This window comes from Antrostomus carolinensis, unplaced genomic scaffold (assembly GCF_000700745.2).
Source record: "Antrostomus carolinensis isolate BGI_N321 unplaced genomic scaffold, ASM70074v2 scaffold34556, whole genome shotgun sequence".
Taxonomy (NCBI): Eukaryota; Metazoa; Chordata; class Aves; order Caprimulgiformes; family Caprimulgidae; genus Antrostomus; species Antrostomus carolinensis.
Genome location: NW_010320378.1, coordinates 11,905 through 36,421, shown reverse-complemented (window position 1 = coordinate 36,421; position 24,517 = coordinate 11,905). Strand labels below are relative to the sequence as shown.

Below are 24,517 nucleotides of genomic sequence, written 5' to 3'. Positions count from 1 at the left end.
ATTATATTTCTAATCCAAATATAGTTACTTTTATCTTTAAAACAGTAAAAAAGTCATATTACTTTAAGGTCTGTATTTTACAAACTTAAAGGAGGTTAAAGTTTTTGTTTTGCCGATTTGAAACAAAACAAGCAAAATAACAGAATTTCCATGAGGCCGTAGCTAGCTTTGAATTGTGTGCATAGGTATCATAACGTTGAATTGAAAGACTAATAGAAATGCTGGACTCATTTTAGAGTGTGACATTTAAAGATGAAATTGATGTTGTTTAACCAGGTTGTTTTCTCTCCTTAGGAAAAAAGGATGTCAAGAGTGGTCTTGCTTGATTTTGATGAAGGACCATTGCAGGGAGCCATGGATATTAGTTGTGAGTTATAACATTTTAATTCAGAGTCTAGATAATGACTCATTTTAACTGAACTGTATTCAAAATGTTAATTGATAACTAACATTAAGTACGTGATGGCAGGAATCAAGTTCCCCAAAAGATCAAAGCGAATAGTACTCTTTAAGGGTAAAATATGTGATTTCTGTAAAATACAGATAGATGTTACTGGCTCCTAGATGGGTGTTTTAATGCCTTGTGCTTATGGTGTTCTGAAGACCCATATAAGAGGTAAATGCTAGGGTAGTCTTAAGTTCACACTCCTGTTCATTACGTGCTGATTTTCATGTGTAGGCAACTCCTTTGTGCTCACTAAGCATTGGGTAGATGATTTTGTGTGTGGATGAAAGTCACTTGTAGGAAGGCGCATTTATGTACACAAGACCTCCCAAAGGGAATGAATATGTAGCAGTTCTCTGTACTAGTAAATACTATTATTGTCATGCTCTAGATTCAATATGGTGATTTCCTCTGGTAGGTAAATCCTAATTAAATGCTTATTTCTAATTGTGGGGCTTTTCCTGCCTTTGAGAAAGTGCTATTTCATTTTCTTATCATTTAAAATAACATAAGCAGCATCTGATTTATTTACTTTAAAGCAAGGAGAGTCCTTTTATAAGAAGGGAATGGGAAGACATTTAATTTCTTCAGTGAGTTTGATCCTTTTCTATGCCTCTGTCAGTGATCAGATGTTCAAAATCAGGTTAGTTGTGTGTTTTCTCCTTTAATACCAAAGTAAACACTTCTGCAGGCTTCTATGTAGCATCAGGTCAGTTGTATGCAGGCACTTTGAAAAAAGTACTACCTTGAGATACGTAAAGATTATTTTAGTTTCATATGTGCTAAAGGGAAGTACGGCTTTAAAAAAAAAAAATTACTAAAATAACTAGCAGATGTCTGGGTAGCCTTTACTCCTAACTTGTTTTACTTCTAGAAAACAATTAAAGATAAACTCTGTTTCTGTTAATGTACATGAAGAACATATTTGCACAGTTTCTGAGAATCTTGTTTCCCCTGTCTTGCATGTATGTGTTCAGGCTTTTTTAAACTAGAATACTGGGCAGTTACTAGTTTGCTGTACGGCTGTTAATACAGCATAGCAAAAAAGTATTATTTTTTTAAAGAAAATTGTAAATAAAATTGCCATTATTTATTTCTATGATTGCCTGATTCTTTTCTTGTTTGTTTTTTAGTATAAATGTACTTAATGAACAGACCAGCAATATGGATGATTTAGAGATAAATACTGAAGTCACTGGTGCTAAAGAAGAAGAAGAAATCCTATGTGATGATAATTTCATATCTGAGGAAGAAGGTGGCATTCCTAAACCACAAGAGAGTGACACATCATTTCAGGAGAACAATACATTGACTTTGCCTGAGGAGCTATCAAGGGACGGATCTGAAAAAGCCTTAAGTGGAGGCCAGACTTCTCTATTTATACACACTGGTGCTCCTACTGTTCCTAGCGAAAACTTTGTCTTGTCTAGAGGAACTGCTGTTAATGGACCAGCTTCACACTCCACCTCAACTAAGACTTCCATTATGAATAAAGGCAGTGTTTCACTAACCACTGGACAGCCTGTAGGTCATCACACAGATTCCTGCTCAACTTTGACAGTGGTTCATGACCTTCAGCTGCCTGCAAAGAGTACAACACAGAAATCAAATCAGCACCAAGTTTTATTTTTATTACCTGATGTAGCACATGCTAAGAACCTGACTCATTCCATTAAAAATATACCTACCTCTGCTTCAATTGGTTGTGATTCACAGAAATCAGTAGGAAATAGTGTAGATAGCACTTTAGTAAACCAAGTAGAAGTTTGTGAGGATGATAAAAATTTACTAGTAAAAGATGATTGTGTCAATACATTAACAGGCATTTCCTCAGGTACAGGTGGTTTCAGATCGGGATGTGATCCCAGCTGGGATCCACAAAAAGAGTTTATACAGTTTCTTATGACAAATGAAGAAACAATAGAGAAGTCTCCTGTTCACTGTAAAGTAGGCTTAGAAAAAAAGCGAAAAAGGAAAATGGATGTTAGTAAAATAACACGCTATACTGAAGACTCTTTTGGTGATAGCAGTTGTATTCCTAGTAAATCAAAGCTATTAAATGTTGACTTCTTGGAGCAGAATGAGGAGCTACAAATAGTAGAACCACAAAAATATTCATTGAGTAAAGTAAAGCCTGAATCTACAGATGAAGAGCTGGAAGCTGTTGATTCTATTCAGCAGCTTATTTATAGTCCCAGTAGTAACTGTGCAGAAGATACTTCTCCTGTTCACACTAGCACTTTTCTTTCCAATACTTTACAAAATAAATGTGAGCAGAATGATTCTGAACCACCGTCTACTTTCAGTACTGATGAACCATCATTTTATCCCTGTACAAAGTGCAATGTGAATTTTAGGGAGAAGAAACATCTGCATAGGCATATGATGTACCATTTAGATGGGAACAGTCATTTCCGACATCTCAATGTCCCCAGGCCCTATGCATGTAGGGAATGTGGAAGGACATTTCGAGATCGTAATTCACTTCTTAAACATATGATAATTCACCAGGAAAGAAGGCAGAAACTGATGGAAGAAATTCGTGAGCTGAAAGAACTTCAGGATGAGGGTAGGAGTGCACGGTTACAGTGTCCACAGTGTGTATTCGGTACCAATTGTCCCAAAACATTTGTGCAGCATGCAAAGACCCATGAAAAAGATAAAAGATACTATTGCTGTGAGGAATGTAATTTCATGGCTGTGACAGAAAATGAACTGGAATGCCATCGAGGGATCGCTCATGGAGCAGTAGTCAAATGTTCAATTATCGGTAGCGACTTGTCCCAGAGGAAAACACAGAAAAAGGCATCCTTAAGAGATCCGTATTTAGGATCCTCAAAAAAGTCATCGACGTATATGTGTAAGATGTGTCCATTTACTACTTCAGCTAGAAGCATTTTAAAAAAACACATGGAATATTTGCACTCAACATCATGCATTGATCCCTTTGGTAGCCATCTTAGACTAGAAAAAAGAAAAGGCAGCATAATAGAAGGATCTTTAGGTTTTGGTAGCAGGACAAAACAGTTGATCAAACAATCTTCTACTTTTCCAAAGAACTCTGTTTTGAAACAGGATGTAAAAAGATCATTTGGCTCTACTTCACAGTCCAGTAACTTCGCAAAACTTCACAAGAGACCCTACAGGATACAGAAGGCTCGGAAGAGTGTTTCACAGTCATCTGTAAGTGTGCACAATCTAAATTCTACAAACAAGACCTTTTTGATTAGAAATAGCATTGACCAAAAACCTAAATGTTTTCGTCAAGCAGCAAAGCAGAAAGCTAGTGTCAAAACAAGTGGTGGTTATTTATATAGACACAAATATGGAAACTACAGGATGATTAAAAAATCTAGTGACTCTTACCCTTTACATTTAAAAAAGGAAGAGTCCAACTCTGTCAGTTCTTTACATTTATTTTCTTCATCAAGTAGTCCCCATAATTGTTTTGTCATGGATTCAAATAATCTTGGTTGCAAAAGGGCAGAAGGCTGTAAAGATCATAGGCATGTAGCTGTAAAAAGAGTGGTTAAAGAATCCAAGAGGGAAGGCTCTGTTACAGGAGATGATTTGGATTGCTATCCAGATTTTCTGCATAAAATGACTGTTGTTGTTTTACAGAAACTTAACTCTGCTGAAAAAAAAGACAGCTATGAAACGGAGGATGACAGTTCATGGGATAATGTTGAACTATGTGATTACACTACACAGTCTGTGGAGGATGAATCTTACAGTGATATTAATCAGGAGCATGTAAACCTATTCCCCATATTCAAAGGTAAAATGGAAGATCATGAAGCTGGTGATAAATCTTCACTTAGTTATGAGCAGAATGATGGCTTTTATTTTGAGTATTACGAAGATCCTGAGGGTAGTAACTTCCTGCATGATTTGCATGATCCTCAGAATTTAGAAAACGTAGGATCAGCATTGCCAAAGCATAATTCAGTTTTCCATTGGACTGATTTGTCGCTTGAAAAGAAGTCCTGCCCATACTGTCCAGCAACCTTTGAAACAGGTGTTGGGTTGTCCAATCATGTCAGAGGACATCTTCACAGAGCTGGACTGAGCTATGAAGCCCGTCATGTTGTTTCACCAGAACAGATAGCAACAAGTGACAAAATGCAACATTTTAAAAGAACTGGAACAGGAACTCCTGTTAAACGTGTTAGAAAAGGTAAGTTGGGGTTTTTTTGGTCTTTCTGGTTTTGTTTTGTTTTGTTTTTTTAGACTTTGATATAACGTAAAGGGGACAAAGGGATTTACTGAGCACTAAATAAGACTTGCTTTGTCTTGTTGTAAAGCTTCACTTCTTGTTCTTGTGATTTGCTGTTGTAATGTTTAACTGTATATAATTGTCAAAAAACATGATAATTCTTTTCTTTGTAGCGATTGAGAAATCTGAAACTTCCTCTGAGCATACGTGTCAGCTCTGTGGAGGCTGGTTTGATACTAAAATTGGATTGTCTAATCATGTGCGAGGACACCTGAAGAGGCTTGGCAAAACCAAGTGGGACGCACACAAGTCTCCGATCTGTGTTTTGAATGAGATGATGCAAAATGAAGAGAAGTATGAAAAAATCCTAAAGGCTTTGAACAGTCGCCGCATTATTCCCAGACCATTTGTTGCTCAGAAATTTGCATCAAATGATGACTTTTTATCTCAGAATGTTATACCTCTTGAAGCATACCATAATGGCCTAAAGACTGAAGATACATCTGTGTCTGCATCGGAGGAAGAAGGGCTGAGTTTCCTAAATGAATGTGATGAAGCAAAAGCAGTACTACGTGATGAAAAAAAAAATCAGTCACTTACACTGATAGAACTCCTGAAAAATAAGAGGTTAGGAGAAGAAAGGAATCCTGGTATTTCTCCTCAAAAGATTCATAATCAAACTGCAAGAAAAAGGTTTGTTCAGAAATGTGTTCTTCCATTAAATGAAGACAGTCCATTGATGTATCAGCCACAAAAAATGGACTTGACTATGCAGTCAGGTAAGAAGATGTTTCTAGCTGTCTTGACAACATGTCCAAAGAATCCTTTAATTCATAGAAAAATTACAAGTGCAGAGTATTTTATTTGGGATACTGTTCATTTAGTTCTTGTTTCATTTCTAGAGGACACTGTGAGAAGTAGGACAGCAAATTTTTCTGGCATATTTTTCCTAAAGTGAAAAAACCCCTCAGCAGCACTGAGGGGTTTTTGCATGGAACATAGTTCCTGTTCTGCATATGACAGGGCATACAAATTCAAAGTGGACAAAAAATGAGCCTCAGTAAGGAAGAAGACACATCCTGCAATAACAAGTTGAAGCGTCCATGCATATTTGGTAGACTTAACAGTTCTGAAATGTTTGGGCTTGTAACCCTGTTTCTGGGCATTAAAACAGCTGGTTTGGAAACTGCATCATTTAAATCTTTGAGGTTTGTGCAAAGCAGCATTTACTCAAACTAACAGAACTGTTGATACCCCTAAAAATGCATAATATTCCAAATTGGTGAATCACTGTCAACTAATTTTGATGGTTTTAGTCAAACATACTCTTACAACATAGATTATTTCTTGTTTGTTTCAAATTTGCAGCTGCTGTGAGAAACTGGTGCTTGCTTAGGGCCTGTCTATTCTGAGTGAAGACCTGTGCTGGTTCAAGCTTTGTTGGAATACAGTTGTAGCCAGCAGGTTTCTAATGCACAGCCCCTGACCAATATGGACAGAGATTGCCCCTCCACTGAGAATTGTGCTAATGAAACAATTCTATAATAAACTTCCTAGATAATCTGTATACTAATAGAGCAGGTTTTTACAGTGATGTTTTTATCCTACTTGTCACGTGAGAGTTATATCTAGTCTTGGGGAATTCTTACAACATCCTTTTTAATGTGTATGTAGAGCTTGCATTTACCTCTTTCTTGTTTGGATACCACCTTATAATGCTGCAGGGTTCTTTAGATTGAGGAGCAGAATCTGATTTGTATATCCCTGACTTTTTTTGGTTCTGTTGCTTTTCTTCTTATTACCCAGTGCAGGTTAGTAAAAAGCTGGCAGTGCCTATTACTTTTTCGCCTATATTCTTGTCTTCTTTAAACAAGTAAAACCATTTACAACAATCCGATGTGCTCAGAAGTTCTTCTAGGGGACTACAGAAGTGTGGCAGTTAATTTCTTGACAAAGATGGCTTTCTAAAATGACATAGTAGAGGTGGAACAGAATTCCATTTAATGTCTTCTGAATGTCTGTGGTTGTCCTTTAAGACAGGAGATGGCTTAATAAAGGAAGTATTTCTTTAACAGGCTTAATGATTGGAAAAACAATGCTAAAGGAATAGCTTGCCAAACCTGACACTGTATATTGCTTTCTGTTTAATATTTACTGCTGAATACTAGGTAGCACCTGTTTGGTTGTGATGAACAACCAGGTAAAAATAAACATAGGCTTACATAGTACTAACAGTTCCGAGTGGGGTCCTATAATTATCTGTGGCTGAGGTAACAGAATTTGACAACTAACGCACTGTGCCAGTTGAGTTAATAAGAAAATATTTAACATCAGGTTGAAATTCTTCTGTTTTTCCTAAAAAGGCAAATATTTCTAATTCTGGTTTTAGTTTTTAAAAAGGTTTTTACCAGCTAGGTGTTCTTCTTCTGTAACTTGCCTGAAAAAGTAGCATGTCTTCTGTGGGCTGCTGGAGAATAGGATTCTTACTTTTCTGCAAACAGAGGCTTTCCAGCTGAGTAGTTTTAGTGTTTTTATTTAGTCTTCTAATAATTTGTTAGTAGAGAACTTGAACTATTGGTTCATCAAAACAATCTGTCTTTGGTAAAATGAAGGGAGAAACATTATGGTGAAGTTGAGCAGGACATAAGTTATAATGGTTTCTTTGTCTGGTAAGTGAGGAGTTCGGTATTTGTTTCACTGTTTTCCTGTGACAAATAGCATGTTGCTTTGTTGATCATTTATTTAGCACAAAGATTTTAGCAAAAAACTTCAAATCATTAACTTTCATTATCGATTGCGCATCTAAAGTAATGAATGGAAAATGCACTGAACAAAATGTTTTGTCTGACAGCTGTTCAGTGGTGTGTTTTACCACCTTTTCCTCTGAGCCTTCAACAGCAGCCTAATTTAGTATTGAGCTCTTCAGTCTTATGGGTAAAACACTTAATTACCACTTTGTTAACTAGACTTTTAAAATTCTCTTTATTGGAAATGTTGCAAGATCTGAAATTTCTCAATAGAATTGTGCTATTCAAATTGCAGGATTGTTTTTTGGGATTAGAGCTTCATAATGTGGAGATCTGCAGGAACTTGGTAGTAGTAGGTATTAAATGCAGACTAGCCTAATGGGCTCATGTTGCCTCCTTTCTGTTCTTTTTCAAATAACATGGTTTGGCTTAAAGCACTACATGGAAAACTAATAACGGTTATCTTGGATCCTTCTAATATACTAAACAATTGCGTCAATGCAGTGAATATATTTTAAAACATCTTTATTGCAGAAAACTTTTTACAACGCTGTGAGAATTTCATTTTTTGAAGAGAGAACTGGATTATAGTTTTCTTTTGAATGATAGGTATGCCTGTGAAGCTTAGAACGTGTGTGCATTGCAATACGACGTTTACAAGTGCTGTTAGCCTGTCCAACCACTTACGCGCTTATGCACGAAAGAAGAGTGCTGGACTTTTGACTGGGACAGGTATGTTTTGTTACAGATGTAAAAGCAAGTCTGTCTATGATACATTTTCCTCATCAGACTGGACAAAAGCATTTGTTAATTCAAAATAATTTTTAAGCTTCTGCTGGTAAACAATTTATTTGCCATAAAACTTCAGCAACTTGTAAGAAAAGATATGTTGCTGTTGTCCACTCTCATGTCTGATATTCATTCTTACTCATATATTTTGGATCCAACACTTAAGGTATGTAAGCAAAACTAAGAGATTGTCACTTAAATTAACTCCTATAATATCACAAATTCCAAACCAGCTAGTTGGCCTTCTAATGAAGTATTTAAAAGTACCTCAAAAATGAGCGGGGAGAAAAAACCCAAACCCAACAACAACAAAACCGCAAAAGACAAGTATTATTTTTACCATATAGTACATATAATTAGTAATAATACTGTAGTTAAAATAGGAAAAGCAAGTAATTTTACAGTTCATGTATTTCATACAACATATTATATCTAGTTGGCTTCATTTCTTGTTTGGCACACAACCAAAAACTACCTGGTCTGACAGAGTGAGTGTAGTACAGCATTTTGCACTGCTATTAATGTTTTTTATTAAAACACACTGCATTTTGAAATTCCTCTAATATTCCATATTTTGACTAATTTCCAGAGGCCTGCAGCTTACTTGGCTGTAGGCCATTTCTGACTTTACTTGGATTATTGCTGAGTTTAGTGGGACTTTGTGTGATCAACAGCAAATTGGGGAGCAGAGATGGAATACAGTGAGGAAAATTTGGAGATACAAAGTCTGGAATACTCAGTAATTAAGAAGGACAACCATTAGTTTTCTTTCAACAACCACAGACTTTTACATAATATTTTGGGAAAATGCATAGTCCTTTTTTTTTAATCTTCAAATGTAATTCATTATGCTAAGAATCACAAATAAACTGAGTTTCAGGCTTTCTCTGCAGAAGGCTAAAATAAATATTTTTACAAACTGGGCCTGTGGCTTCCAAGTCATATGTTATATTAAGTTAATGCCATAATAAAGGATATTTAGAAGGAAGCCAACAGATGCAGTAATATCCAATATTTAGGAGTGTATGCCTTTAGTTAATGATTCTGAAAGTTTTCGTATTTGCTCAGTAGAGAGATGACAGTGGACTTCATATACCACTGCTGAGATTTGATATTAGCCCTGTGGTAAGTTACTTTGCTTATATACCTACTGGTGAAATATTTTTCAATAGCTGTATATTTTAATTGCACATTGAACTCTTAACAATAATTCAGTGGAGGCAACAGTGTGGCAAATGGGATAGTACACAGGGATTGGATCCTGGACAAGCTCCTTGTACCTCAGCTTCCCTTTTTCTAAATGGGAGAAGTGAAGGTAGCTTGTTAAGGTGCTTTCAGGGATTTTTTTTGTTTGTTGTCTTTAAGAAATGTATTTTGCTAGCAAAGGAGCAGCATACACATCAGATCAGTTGCCACTTTTTTTAAAAAGAACCGAAATAAAACTCCTGAGTCTTTTATCATTGGACCTAGGAGTTTGTTTAAAATTAGGTTAGAAACAAAGCTTAAAAAAAAAATCTTTTGATCTCAGAAGCTGGAACTGAGCCAGATAAATAGCGGATAAAGGCCTTTCACTGAAACCAGTGACTTAGAGAAGCTAGAGTTATAGCTATAACATTATGCAACCAATGTATATTTGTATTAATTTACCATTACTATTAAAACTGTTGTAACTCTATGAAGTTTGTAAACTTGCTCATTGACTTTTCATTTGAGGAAGCTCAGTGCAGGCTTATAGACCAGAAAATATGCTTTTAAACAGGGCTTTTATTTGATAGTCCACTTCATATTGTAAGTTTTGTGAAGAGAATTATTTTAATGCGAGATTTCACTATCACACAGTAGTTTTAAAATCTGCTATGAGTGTTGCTCTTGGTGAGATCTCAGTTTTTCTTATTAAAAAATGGTTGCAGTTAAGAGCAGTTTCAAGATGGCTTCAGTTTGGTTTCAGTCCGGAACCTGTACTGAGACAATGAGGATATGTTTGTACAGGTTCCCTCTTCCATTTTCACAAAGCCTTTCTTATAATCTCTAAAGTAAACATAACTACCGAAAAGAAGTCATGTTGGTTGAATATTTTTCAGTTTCTTGCTGTAATTAAGTAATAGTGTGTAAACATGAATGCTGCAATTCTTTTATATGGCAGTTGTTGTGGTAGCTATCTAGGCATTACTGTTTAATAAGAGAAATACAGTGATCTCTGCATGTCAACCAAAGTGAGTCCTTTCCTAGTGCTATGTTAGCTTGCTTACTAGTTGTCTTCTCACTTTTTCAGTTTGCCTGCGTATGTTTTTGATATTGATACTGACTTTTATATTACTTTTCTAGCAGATGCCCTGCTTCTTCAGAGTCAGTAGTTTGGTCACATTTAGTTAAATCTTACCCTATTTTTTTTTTCAAATGGAACTTGACAGTTTTAGCAGTACAGTAGACATATAGTTAAGCATAATGGTAAATTTTGAGAATTGACTCAAGAAAAGAAGTGAAACCTTCTAGGCTGCTGGCCGTTAAAGGCTGGTGTTTGTTAGACTTAATTTGTGCCTATAATTACACAGTATGGATCCAGCAAGTGCCTGTCTAGGTTCATTTGGATAGTTACTTGCTTTCGTATTAGTGCTTGCATGATGGTCTTCAGAGGTCTGACTGGAATATTCATTGTTTTTTGTTGTTGTTATGCAGTCCAGTTTTGGACAGTGTAATGATTTAATCACTCATCTTGAATAGTTGCTAATTTCCTTTTATAGCTGTTTTGATGAATAGCAACACGTTAGTGTTTCTCTGAGCATGTGGCAAACGTGCTTCTTTCTTTTGATTACCTTCAGAGCATTGGACAGACCTATGCAAAATCTTTTCAAATGCATCTCACTCTTCTTGATACAGTTGTATATCCAGCTTCCTTCCTTTTCTTCTCTCTGGCCTCTCTTCCCACCCCCAAAGTCTCTTGATACTATCTTGCACCCTGCTTTTTACATCTCCTCTTTGTTGATTCTTTTCACATACTCAGTCTTTTCTTACCAGCTGTCATCTTCTGGGAGTCACCACTCTCTTCTTCAGTCTTAGCTTCTGTAGGTGGAGACTGCTTTTTCAGAAGTTTGGGGGAGATCAGTAACATATAGAGCAAGGAGTCTGGCCTTTGAGCCAACAGTATGAATAAGGTAGCAGTTCATGCGGCCACTACACTTCCAAATAATTTTGAATACTGCTTTGTTGAAATTGTAGCTTTGGGAAGTTTACTGTGGAAGCATATGCAGCCACAGCAGAAATCTGAGATCTGCTGTGCTGTTACAGGTATAACTGGTCAACCAGCATGTTGAGCTAATTTTTAGTATCCTATAAAATTCTTCAGGAAGCATATTACTGGAGAGGTTTTTTTCATGCTTTTTACTGTGCAGTAATGATGAGGATAGATAACAAGTGATGAATGTGAAAAATTCGTGAAAAAATATACAATAAAGAGAATTCATTATTTTTTTTTTACTTTTTAATTGGCAGTGGTTTTAAATGGTTAATTAGATCCATTTATGCATGCAGTTATTCAACTTATGTTGGCTTACATATGCTGTAACAAAAGTAATGAAGTCTGAATAAAGACCCAGCTTCAGTCTTCCTGAAATGAGAAGTGTTTCACGTTGAGGGACATCAAGAAGCAGAGCATGCAAATTAGCATAGGTGTACTTTAATTTTGAACCTCAGAGCAAATGTCATGGCATGAAGGACCTCTAATTGTGACCTAATTCATGTTGTCTTAGGCATGCTCATTTTACCTCCTGTCTCCATCTTCTTGTAGTCTTTCTTGATAAGTAGTCTTAGAGATAAATAAGGTTTTTATATGCAGCCTTTTTACCTAGTATGTTTTTTAAGTAATGTGCTCTGAAATTGAACTTGAGTGCCTCAAGGAGATTCCTCCAAAATTTGTTTGTCTTTTGTTTTAAATGGGTTGTTTGTTTGTCATGTTGTATCAGAGATGTGATGAAGTGGTGTAACTGGTTGTTTACAAAACGTTTTTGGAATAGCAACTGGGAAACATCAAGTGGCCAAACTTGAAGGAAGGAGGCTTCTTCCAAAAAGAATTGAGCCTTTATGGAAAGTGAAGGTGGATGGCTTGGGAGCTGTGATAGCCACTAGTCACAAAGTAGGCATTGGTGGTAGGTAGTTCCTGCCTCTCTCTGGCAATTTGCTGCAATTTCCATTCAGCTTATTAGAGCTGAATTATCCTTGGGCTTTTCCTGAAAGTGCTGAAACATACTTTCTGAGGAGGTCATGCTTTGTTAAAGTAGGCATTGGAAGAACAGTAACGTGAGTTTTGGTCAGAACGTGGCTATGTTTTCTTATGAGTGAGACATGGTGTGACTTACTTGATGCTTGCAAGCACTTGTAAGCTTCATACCAACAGAGTACTTAAGTGTGTGCATGTGACTTCATTTAAATTCGTTACTCTCTGGGTAGACAAAAATAAAATTAATGTGACAATTACTGGTACACGTCTCTGACAACTGGTGTTGGAATGATGGTTGTCAACTTTACCTAGACGTTACTCTTTCTCCGCCTACTTTTCTGCTTCATTGGAGTAACTTCAGAATTTACTTGTGCTGCTTTGTGCCCCCTACAATGTGAAGGAATATGTTCACTAGATCAAAAGACAGGGAACAAAAAAATACCCCTTGCAGAACACAGGTTTTGTATTCTTAGTATTTTCTATCTTTTGTAACAGCTTCTTGCTTGGGCAAATCTACTTCCAGTCTCAGCTAAGTTACTCTGAGAATTCATTGAGTGATCTGATTTTTTTTTTCTTGATGCCATTTACTGTGATATTTTCTGTTCTTTGTTTTGTAATTTCTCTATCTAGAGCCTCTGTTGTAAATGGCTCAGAGAAGATGCTCGTTCTTTTGTTTTCTCATTGTTCTTGGAAAAGGTAACTTCCAAGGAAGTAGAAACTACCTCTCCTGGTACATTATGGCAGTTTCTGTTTGTGTTGCTGTCTATTTGATTGCACACATGCTTGAGCACACCCCTGCACACCCACTCCCCGTTAGGTTTCAGGAACTCTGTTGCAGCCAACCAATTGAAGTCTAGTGAGAAAGTGAAAGGTTTCTGAAATGCTTGGGATGTGTGTGAGTGGAATCAAATTTTTTGATGGGAGTGAATGTCTTAAGTTTGCCAACGTGAAGGAAATAAGCTAGTTCTTGTTTCACATGCCTATAGGCTTCTCTAAGAGCCTGCTGTCTATTGCTGACATGACTGACGTGAACTGACATGAACTAACTGACATCAGATGCAACTTAGGTGTGTTTGCATTTGGATAATACTGACTTCTGTTTCATTCCTTCCCATGATGTTCGGCAAAATAGGCAATGGCAGAGCTTTTGCTGTAATAACTGCTTCAGATAAGTCGCCCCTCATGCACATAGTTATCTTCAGAGAACGGCTGTCTGGGTTTCAGTATTTTATCTGCTTACGTTTCTGATGATGTTGTTACTGATGTTTCGGTGTGTAAAATATTTATACTACTTGGTAGCTCTTACAGCCTGGAAGATAGTTAGCTTTTTTCTTCCTAATTATATTGAGACTATGCTTTTGATGAGAGCATAAAGCATTAAGAAACCCTTACCTATTCATTTGTCCAAAAGTTATCTTCGCCATTTCAGTCTCTCTCTCTCCCCCGCCACCTTGGGTTACTGCCTTTATATCCAGACTGCTTTCATTGTTTCAATCAGAAGAAATGCTGTTGAGCCTCATCTTCCTAATGATGGCTTGACCCAGAGTCTGAAGGAAGTCTTTAGGTTGGTATCTGCTTTCTACTTGTTTGATTAGTTCTCTGGTACATTCAAACTTAAAAAATTCATTTTAACTTTTCTAAATACTCTAGGAATCTTTTAATTCTGGGGATGGAACTGGGAAATGTCTGGTGTATCTACAAGATAAAAGTTTGGCTGCACGGTAAAAGCTTGAGAGGTGCTCATTTGGAGGACATAAGAAAAATGGAGGATGCAGTCAAGACTGTGTGTTCTTTAAATCAGCATGTTTTGCCTTACCAGATTATATCTTATGCTTCAGAATACTAGGAGGTTTACCTTTCTGTTTTATATAACAGGAGTAAAAACTTAGACAAGTATAACTTCTTTTTTAATTTTACTGTTAAGATGCTTCCGTAGCATAGCATTATGCCTTTTTGGTATCAAGAGTACCCTTGTTATTGTCTTTCAGGTTTCTGTGGAGTTTTAGTGTCTGTGTCTTGTGTTTTGGAATAGAGTGTAGCTAGATATACTTCTCAGTTCAAGCAGTCCCATAGTTCTTATTTTTTCGTGAGCTTTATCAACTGTTTTCACCATAACAATATTAACTCAGTTTGATCCCCTCATCCCCCAACTTTGGCTGCTTCTTAGAGTCTCCAGGTTTTGTTACAGATTCCTATTACATCTGTTTATGGGAGGTACAGACCTCAATGCTAGCTGAACCCATTTGCTCTGTTTCCTGTTCACACACATTATTGCCATCCATAGTTTAAAATGCTTAGACTGAATTTTAAAAGTGGCTTTGCCATCCCTGTTGATTGTCCTAATACCAGCTCCCACTGACAAGGATTAATACATCATTTTTGTAAGATGCATTAGAATTCAGACAGGAGTGAGGGGGAGGCTTTATTTTAAATTCTTAGAATAAAAGGACAAACTTTTGCTTTATGTTGAAAACAGATGGCAGGTGTTTTATTCAGACTAGAAATTCTTGATTGTATTGGCTGAAAGCTACAACTTTGCGAAGTTGTAACTTGGTTGAAGACGAGTGGTCTTACGATGGTAATTGAACTACAAAACAAGTTCCAAAATTTTGACAGTGTTTTATGCATGAAAGGGAATTTCCAATGGTGCTTTGCTTCTGTATAATTCTGCAATAGATTAGTAAGTGCTTGCTGATACTAAACCAACAGTTTAATGCTGAATGTCAATTATCTAGTCTTTTAAAGAGCAAGCACTGTGCTAAACTAAAAAAAAAAAAAAAAGCTTCATGTGTTTTGTCAGTAAATTTCTAAAAGCACACTGCAATTGTTTTGGATTTACATTATAATTAAATGTAGAATAACAAGGAGGCAGTTGTCTTTCACTACTACTATAGCGGATGCTTACTAAATATCTCTGTTTAGTTAATGCTCATTGAAATACCACTTTCACATATGGAAATTTCTCTCTTCTTAGCTTTAGACTGTAAGCAAAAGAAGTCAAGGTCAAGATCTGGAAGCAAGAAAAAAATGCTGCCATTACCTCATAGTGCTGATGAAGTTTACATACTCAGATGCAGGTACATAGGGTTATTTTAATTGAAAGAACACATTCTTAAGAGCTTGCTGATTTTAGTAATTAAGACTGTATCCTGTAAATGTATTTGTGTTTAAGTTGAATAATAAGGGGGGGAAGCAGTTGCCTATTTTCATTAATTTGAACAAGACTTGAATCAGCCTTACTCAGGTATTATGTTGCCAGCTGTTTCTCTAGCTAAAATCTTATTGGTTATGTCTGAATAATATTCTGTCCTTTAAAAGAAACCTTAGGTAAGAACAACAGATTGTTATTACCAGTGTTAAAAATATAAGAGTGTAAGTTGTATAAATTACAGGGGTTTTGTGCTCACAGTTACTATAAATGAACTCGGTTACTAAGGTTTTCAGCTAAAATATGTAGAAACAAACTTGAAGAAGATTAAGATTTTCCACTTAGTCTTTATAATTTTTCAGTAGAGCTAGATATATCTTGATGGAATAATTTTAATATTTGCATAGGTTTTGTGGTCTGGTCTTTCGAGGACCTTTGTCTGTTCAAGAAGACTGGATAAAGCACTTGCAGCGACACATTGTCAACGCAAATCTTCCACGGACTGGAGCTGGCATGGTTGAAGTCACATCACTACTTAAAAAGCCTGCTTCAATTACTGAAACTTCATTTTCTTTATTGATGGCAGAAGCAGCATCATAGAACAAGAAAACATTTTAAATTTTAATTGGATGTAAATTTGAAATACTTTGTCATTTTTTTAAAAAAATTGCTACACTAAATTATGTTTATAAATGCTAAAGACAGAAAAATAGAGGAAGTGGATTACAGTAACATCAAAATAAATTGAATACTTAACAGTTACAGTAAGTAGTCTTTATATTTTATATAGGGTGAAAGATGTGTTTTTAAGGTTTATTATGTTTTTGTCAGTTACTGTGTTCACTATCAATACAAGACCATTACATGTATGGCAGCCATTTTAAAAGTGTTGCACATGGGTACTTAAAAGGCGGATTTTAATAAAACAAAGAAACCACGTTCTCTTCAGTGTTACCCAAATCAAGGCTCTGTTTATTCCAAAAAGAATTACATAGTAAAATAAGATATTATTATATTTTGTTTGTATGTATGTAGTGTTTTGTATAATACCAAGAACTGCTAATACAATTTACTCAACTTAGGGCATTAAATATCATGTACTTCATAGTTCAAGAGACTGTTTTCATTCAAATAGGGCAGTTAGTACTATTCTATCTAGGTGTGTAAGTGTTTTTTTTAAATCACATGAGGCTTTTTGTACTAAAAAGTGGAGGGAAACTTGTTTAAACAAATTTCTAAGAGAAATATGTACATAATACTGGAAATTTGTGGTAAGGAAATATTCTTTACTTCAGTTGCATTTCTCACTGACAATAAAGTGGTGCATCCATGCTACCTCCTACTTGTCAACAAAGATGGTATTTACCCTTATGTTTTTGTATCATAGTAGATTCAATCCAACTTTCTTTATTACAAAGCATCTTTTTGTTAACAAGTTTGTTTATGATGTTTTACTTAAAGTCTGACTTGCTTACAGAAGTTTGCCTCTCTACTATTTTATTTAACACTGTAGAAATGTACTAATAAGCATTGCTCACTACACGGTTAGAGTAGACTTTTCATTTATAATTCTGTTTAAAAGATTGATCATTTTAGAAAATTCGAACACAGATTGAAATGTTTCTACATATGAAGAGAATGTTTACAACTTAAATTTTGGAGCTTGTTTTGGATGTGATTATATGTATGAAAACTGTAACACTATGCTCATGCTAAGGACCTACTTACAGAATTACTGAAATAAATGTGCTGTGAGGATGGAAATATGGTGCAGGTGTCTTGGTCATGATGAATTGTGTTTGTTCATTTAACCTGTCTTCAAAACATGATTTTTGTTTAAATCAAATCAGATTGCTCTACAAATCAATTTTGTATGCAAGTAACATTTCATTTTGCTCATATAGGGTAACAGATACTGTAGTTAAGCCAAGGATATGCATTGATATTTTCTTTATATGTAAATAAAGTTAAAAGCAGTTAAAACAAGAGGAGTATTTTGGTAGAGTATATACATACCTCACTGCCAGTGAAATTGCTTTCCTATGGTATATCTCCTTACCAGAAAAATCTCTAAATAAAAAGGTTTAAAGAAAATCTAAATGTCTATAATGTGAAGCATTTATTTGCATTGTGTGAATTAAGTTTGTGAAATTGATTTGTCTTGCTTGAGATTAGAATATTCTCATGATCTTAAGTAAAAGTACATTTACTTGCAATAAACTGACTTGTTCACAGGCGCGTTACATTTCATTGGTGGAAAATATGAATAAATGTCTGTCTTCCTGTATGTGCGCAGTTCAGAGTTAGCACACGAGGCAAGACCATCCTGGCTCTGTCATTAAATTAGTGCTATTGGGTGTTCTTACTGTACAAGTTGCTACAGATAACTTTAGCTTTATTGTCAGAATTAATTATCTCTTTTTTTTTTACTGGAAAAATCTACATCAGCACATTTAAAAGCTGGGGAAAAAACACTTCAGAGGTTTTAGGAAAGATAACTGAGATGTTGACGTGTATTGCAGACAAATTATATGTATGCAGACTAAAATTTCTAAATTTGTGGATGATTTGTGGGATTCTTTTATACGCTGTGAAAATGGAAGATTTACAGCAATGTCTTGAAACAGAATAGAGGGAAATTATCAAATCACATTTAATGTTTATAATGCTTTAATAGAGTGCTTGTTTACCCTTCTCACCAAAAAAGGTGCTTGTGAGAGCACCATGTTTTGTGGCTGTTGAACAGATGAAAAAAATCAATTAAGTGCAAATGATGTTTACCTAGTATTGTTAAGAATGCCTGTAAGGTGAAGCCATACCATGCAGAATTTAGCAGGAGCGAAAAACTCTGTTAGGTTCATAATAATAAAAAATCTAGTTAATTCTATTTAATTAATTAAACCCCAATAGTGAGCTGCTTTGTGTAACACTAAAATGCAAGGTTATGTCTGAAGAGGAGGGAGCTCTAGGCCTGATGAGTTTCCAAAATGAGATCTTTTGATGAGGAGCAGCAGTTTTCAGTGGCGGGCTTTCTGAGTGCCTGCACTGGAGCCCTGTGTCCTTGCATCAGATCCTTTACAGTGTAGTTTGAAATATATACAGAAGTTCTAGAACTCTTCTGATTATTAAATTAATTGCATATATGGTTGATATGGACTGAATTATCTTTTTAAAAAATAAATAAATAATAATATCCTTAAGCTTTCCTTAGCTTCTAGACCTCAAGTGGGGCTATTTGTTTTCTTGGTTTCTATTGTTCGGAAATACAGAATTTTTGTCACAATTTTTATCTACAGGGAGATATAAATCCCCTTTTCCAGAGTTATAGAGATTTTAAATAATGCAGTAGAGGAGAGTTAATTAAATCAGTAACTTTCTTATATGACTCTCATGTTTTGATGTGTGTGGCTTGAGAGGCTCTATGGCAGTCTGTGCTAGAGAGCTGAACTTCCAGAACTGCACATATAAACACGCATGTTAGTCTGTTCATGTTGGCTAGATGGCTTTGGGGTGAAGGCTGCAGTGATGTAGTGATTTTTGTTTGGTTGATTTTGGTTCCTTATCAGAGTTTTCTGTGTTTCTGGAGTTACCCTGGTTTCTAGTAAAGGTCTCTTTAAGTAGCAGTCTCTGGAAAACTACGAAGGAATTTTCAGAATGCTTGGAGAAGCCTGGGAAATTGTAGAAGACCACCCCGCACGTTTTGTAAGATGATTGCCTATATCCCCTCGTCCCAGTGATGTATCCAAATTATCTTAAAAAAAATAAAACTATATTTGCATTCCTTAAAAAGAGGTTTATGCAGAACCACAGAAAAGTGATTTTGAAGTGCCTGTGGTAGGTAGCTACTGCCAAGTGGCAGGGTGTTCAGGCTGTATGCAGGGAAAATGGGAGATGGAGGCAAGTGGATAACAAATGTTGGCTCACAAAGATCCCTGGGCATTTACACCCATTTGCCATGTACTGCTCCATACGGATTGTGCGAGTTGTATTGGGTGGACGGTTCTCACAAGCCAGGCCAGTCCAGCTCTCCCTACAGATCCAACTTCTGTGCCCTCAGGGCTCACCTTACCCAGCGAGTTGTGTCAGGAAATGCTGACTCTTCTTGATGGGAGGAAAAGCACAGACCACACAATAGCTGACACTTGCCTTTGGGGAGGGAGAGTGAGCACCTAATGTGCCAGAGATGGGCATTGTAACAGCTGGGGTTCACCTCCTGGGCCAGACTCTTAATGTTTGAGCAATGTGCCTGTTCAAAGTCCTACCTTTTCAGCCATGCTCAGGGAAATCACCAAGGTCTTTGAGGTAAGTGGATCACAGGAGGAAAGTGAGTCATGAATTGGGGTTCAGAGAAGTGCACCCATCCAGAGTTTCAAAAGGTCAGCGTCAGACTGAGATGGGGAGATCTGTTCCTGCAAAGCTATTTTGACTCCAGTGCTTTTTCTGGGCCAGTTGTGGTTCTACATTTCCTGCATGACACTAGTGCTTTAAAGAGGGGTTATCCATTAAATCTTTTACCTGATTCTGAAAACCTACAGAAGATAAATGTTGGCTGAACAAGTGTGGAAAAAATGAACAGCGAATAACAAGTACTTGCTTTTAACTAAATATTAAGGGCTATGAATGAAGCCTCTTTAGTTGAGCACTATGGTTAACAGACTTTTCCGCTTTTTATCACCCTAGTTAATGGCCTGGATATTTTAACACCAGTTTTGTATTTTTAAAAAATGATTTATGTAGTTTTGACTTTTTTTTTTAAAATCTTTTTAGGTTGGTACTTATTTTAAAAAAGCTGTCTGCATTATGATTTCAGATATTTCAATCCACCATGCTTTGTAGGTGCTGTTGCCTGATACGTGGGTAGCAATTTTGATGTAACGGAAACATTTGGCCATAAGTGCCAGGTCTGTAATCTCTTGCAATAAAGTGTTCCTTTTTAACACCGCAGGCTTCTTGGTGTTCTTCCCGCTGTTTGGAGGTGAGCTGCACAGTGTGTGTCACTGAAACTGGGGACTTCCACCCTGACCTAAATAGTTACATAGCAAGGCAAAGAGGGCAGTTTTGCTGGCTGTAGCCTTCTGAATATTCAGAGGTGAGGCAGGGAAAGGGTATTTTCATTCCAGTACTGGAGATCAAGAATGAGGGTTGGTGGTGGAGGGAACATTACCAGAGCCAGGGGCCCAAATCTGAAGCCACGTCACAAGTAACGGTTCTCATCTGTGCATATCCTCCCACTTGTTCTGCACAATGTAGTTTCACTGATGTCTTCTTTCTCAGCAGCATTTTTTCCCTCCAGCATTATCTGTGCAGTGGCTTCCACACATACCTGGACCCAGAGTACTCTGAAGAACCCCATTCTGCCTGGTGCTCTGCAGTTCCCCACAGTCTCCTGCTGCAGAGTGAAAGGATTCATTGCCATACCACAACTGTTTGTGTTGGTTGTTTTTTTAAAACAAGGGCTGGAGTGGGGGTTCACTCCACAATGTCTTGCTGGGGTTGGTACTCTGGCACTGCTCGTTCTCATTTCTAGTAGCATTGGGCTGATAAACTTTTATTTAAAAAAGCAAAACAACAAATCCCTCTAACTTTAGTGCCCTGTTCCCCTATTAAGATTTGAACATAAGTCAGCTAACAGGCTTTTTATAAAACTTGGTAATACTCGGGTGCATTGAGCAGAAAAACCTCGTGGTCCAAGCAGGTGCTGTGTGGCTGCTGTGCTTTCCCGTGGGGGAAGCGATTCTGGCTGCCTCAGCTCATGTGCAGGTAGCTCCATCCTGCCAGAACAGAGTGATGTGTTGCTGGTTACAAAGATGGGTTGCACATGTTGCCTGAAGACTGAGGTGCTGTTATTTTGGCTAGAAATAAAAACTGGAATAAATGCATCCCTGTAGGGATGCTCTTCTCTAGGTGGGGGCATGAAAGTCCTGGAAGACCTTTGTCCTGCAGTCTCTGCGTGCTTTTTTTTACTACAATTAAAACCTAAGCAAATAGCTTAACTGTAACTGTGAGCCAAGACCTCAACATTACAACTCTTACTGTCCAGTGGGAGAATGAAGGGAGCTTGGGAGCCTTGTCACAACTTCCAAAGTGCTGGTAATATCCCTGTTGTATAAATCACAACATTGGGCTTTCTGTCCTATATTTTCACTTAAAAGTACACTTTTAAACTCTTAGAGATCTGAGGTTTACATATCAAGTGATTATGATAATCCCTTTGCTTTTGTGTCAGAGACCTGCAACGTGAAACATGCTTACGTGATGTTTATTGTGAGTGTTCCTAAATATAACCTACCACTTTTTAAAAAAATCTGTTTATTGGAAACTGGAAACTTCACGTTTAAGCATTTGATTATGTATCTCTAAGCCTGCAACAGCTGTGAATCATGAAACTCATCCAAATCCATCCTCACTGCTGTAGTAACAAATGCTGAAGTTCTGAATCCCATTGTGCTCTTTGCAACTGTTTCAGAAAGGAAGTGACTGATAAAGGAGAATGCAAACTAACAGCATTAACCTGTGTTATAACTGAATAAGGAGTTGCATGTTACCCAGGTACAAGTCTTACTGACAAGAAATAACTCTTTCATCTGTCTCTTCCATGAGAAAACAATTGTGTGAAAGCAGGAGAAATAAATGGATGAAGAAGCAGGAAAAAATATTTTTAAAACAAACAAGCAAAAACCCCACAGGTTGAAACAGAAGCTGCAAACAGGAGAAGACAGTATAAGCCTGAGGTTGACACTTTGTAGTCTCTGAAATCCAGCTGATGTTTTCATTTGCTGTGCCTCCAAATCTTTAGGGGTGTGTTTGGGTTCCTGGCACAGAGGGCAGATGTTATCCTTAGCTGAACAGCCAAGGAATAAGTTTCAACTCCAACCTGTTAAAGAAATAGGCAGTGACAGAGAAAAGAAGCTTTAAATCAATTTTTTTGTGCTAAAAGTCAATGGTACCCATTCCCATTGCCATCTGGACTATGTTTACTGATGCTTTTTTAAGTGCTGCATATAAATCCATAGGCACTTGGTCCAGTCGTGAATGAGCATGAGCTGGTTTTCCCACATATGGCCTCAGTCACAAATTTGATAGTAAAATCTGAATTTTCCAGATTCTGCTCATGTAAGAGTTACCATTCACTGCCTTCAAAAAATCTCACCTCTTTACTATTTGGCATTCATCATTTTATAGCATTCTCTTCTCATTGAAATAACCTCCACTACTAAACCCTTTTCTTGCTGCAGCTGCCCATGAGTCCTAATAAATGACTAAAGACCCTGACCCAGAATGCGCGTGTTCTTTCAGGATCCCAAACTCATTTCTTTGCCCTTAGGCCCAGGTTCCCATCTGGGGATGGTACTTAGCTGCGTCTCACTGGGCTGCTAACCTGACCGTTCTCATTATCTTCATTCCTAGCCTGGTTTGTTTTCCCATTCCTGAGTTTTTGCTTATATCTACATTTGCTTTTTCTTCTTCATTTTACAGCTCTCTGGTTCTTTAGGACTTTATTTTACCACTGGCTACCAGTGATGAAGCTTTTTTGAGAAAGTCCTGTAAGGTATATCACTGTAAGCACAGGTAAGAGCACTGCTTAGTATTCTTAAAAGCATAGCTAATGACCTGATTTCTGATTTATTTTATATGGAGACAGTAGCTGTCTGTACCTAAGTGGTGCGAGGAGGAGATATTTAGATTTTAGAGTGTCTTTGGAAGAGAAATGACACAGAACAAAAATCCCAGATTTATACAGTTGGTACCAACCCAGGACTCTGGAGCTGACTCTGCTGTTGGGAGCTGAACTCTTGCCTCATGAGTTACCTCATGTAGTTTGGTATGAGCCTCTCTGGGAAAGTGAATGTTTTGTACCATTTTTCTGTTTTGTCTGCATAAAGGTTTATTACTGGGTTTTATTTTTTCCTTTTTACTCCTTTTTTCTTTTTTCATTTTTTTTTCTGATAGCCTTTCTGAAACTAGAAGTATTTAGCAAATGGAGCATTTGCTTGAATGATTTTTTTGTGAACAAGCAGCTGGTTAGCTTCTTTGAGCAAAGCGAAACGGGTATCTTTTAAAAACTGGTAAAAACATACTGGAAACTCTTAGAAAATCTCAGCCCATTTACTGGTAAATGATGAATGTGATAAATAGCATGAAATTCTTAGGAAATTAAGCTGTGATTACAGATTTAGATGTAGAAATGCACCAAGAGTATGTGAGCAGCCCCCTCCACTGCCAGCAGAAAACAAAATCAGCAACCTACAGGTTTCTGCCATTTCCTGCAATATGCAGCAGCTGGCACAGAATTGCATAAAGGGTGGGGAGAAGAGAGGGAATCCTGGCTTTCCAGTTGCTTCTGCTGTAACACACCTTGTCTGCTGGGCTGTGGAAGTTGTATGATGGTCCAGACCATGTTTTCTTCATGATACCTTAGAAATTGAGAGCAGCAGGTATGTTACACAAGAGTATCTACAGTCTAAATGTGTATGATACTTGCTACTGTAGCAGCCAGATTTACAGCAGACACATTTTTTTTTTCCCTTTCCCTCTTTTGAAGCAGTAGGTGCTTATCTTGCTGTTGTCTTCCAGATTTCAGATGTGTTCCCTATCTTAACAGACTGAAAATGTCAGTCCTGGCTATCTAGTGCTGTCCTGGCCTCAAAGAGATCCCTGAATGGCTCATGAGAGCTTCTCATCCTCAAGCAGTCAAGGCTGGTTTTGAATGTAGGTGCTTTATTTCAGCTTTCTATCTCTGAGAATTTGACCAAACCGGGTAAATCTGTTCTGCTGTTGCTGTTATTACTGTGCACAGAGAGAAAGCTCTGATCAGTTTGGGATGACAATAAAATTAGAACAGTTACTGAAAATTGAACCAGGTGTATTTAGAGCTTCAACTGCTTTATACTCCAGCTGCCAGCAAACGGCAGCACGTGCTGCCTGCAGCCAGTGCTTGTGTTCGCTGCTGTCATGGGGA

At 37.0% G+C, this 24,517-nt stretch overlaps 1 protein-coding gene across 3 annotated transcripts; it reads left to right on the top strand.

Annotated features, from left to right (window-relative positions):
- Positions 1–303: 303 nt before the first annotated feature.
- ZNF644 (zinc finger protein 644) lies at positions 304–17,662 on the top strand. Of its 3 annotated transcripts, XM_010169580.1 has the most exons (7): positions 304–367; positions 1,579–3,628; positions 4,067–4,622; positions 4,835–5,440; positions 8,018–8,140; positions 15,385–15,487; positions 15,966–17,662. In XM_010169580.1, exons 2-7 carry the CDS (start codon positions 1,610–1,612, stop codon positions 16,156–16,158), a joined length of 3,600 nt encoding a protein of 1,199 aa, XP_010167882.1. In that variant the 5' UTR covers positions 304–367; positions 1,579–1,609; the 3' UTR covers positions 16,159–17,662. The 3 variants fall into 3 exon arrangements, with proteins under 3 accessions (XP_010167882.1, XP_028941181.1, XP_028941180.1); XM_029085348.1 differs by lacking the exons at positions 304–367; positions 4,835–5,440; positions 8,018–8,140 and having other exon boundaries at positions 1,610–3,628; XM_029085347.1 differs by lacking the exons at positions 304–367; positions 8,018–8,140 and having other exon boundaries at positions 1,610–4,622.
- Positions 17,663–24,517: the final 6,855 nt, after the last annotated feature.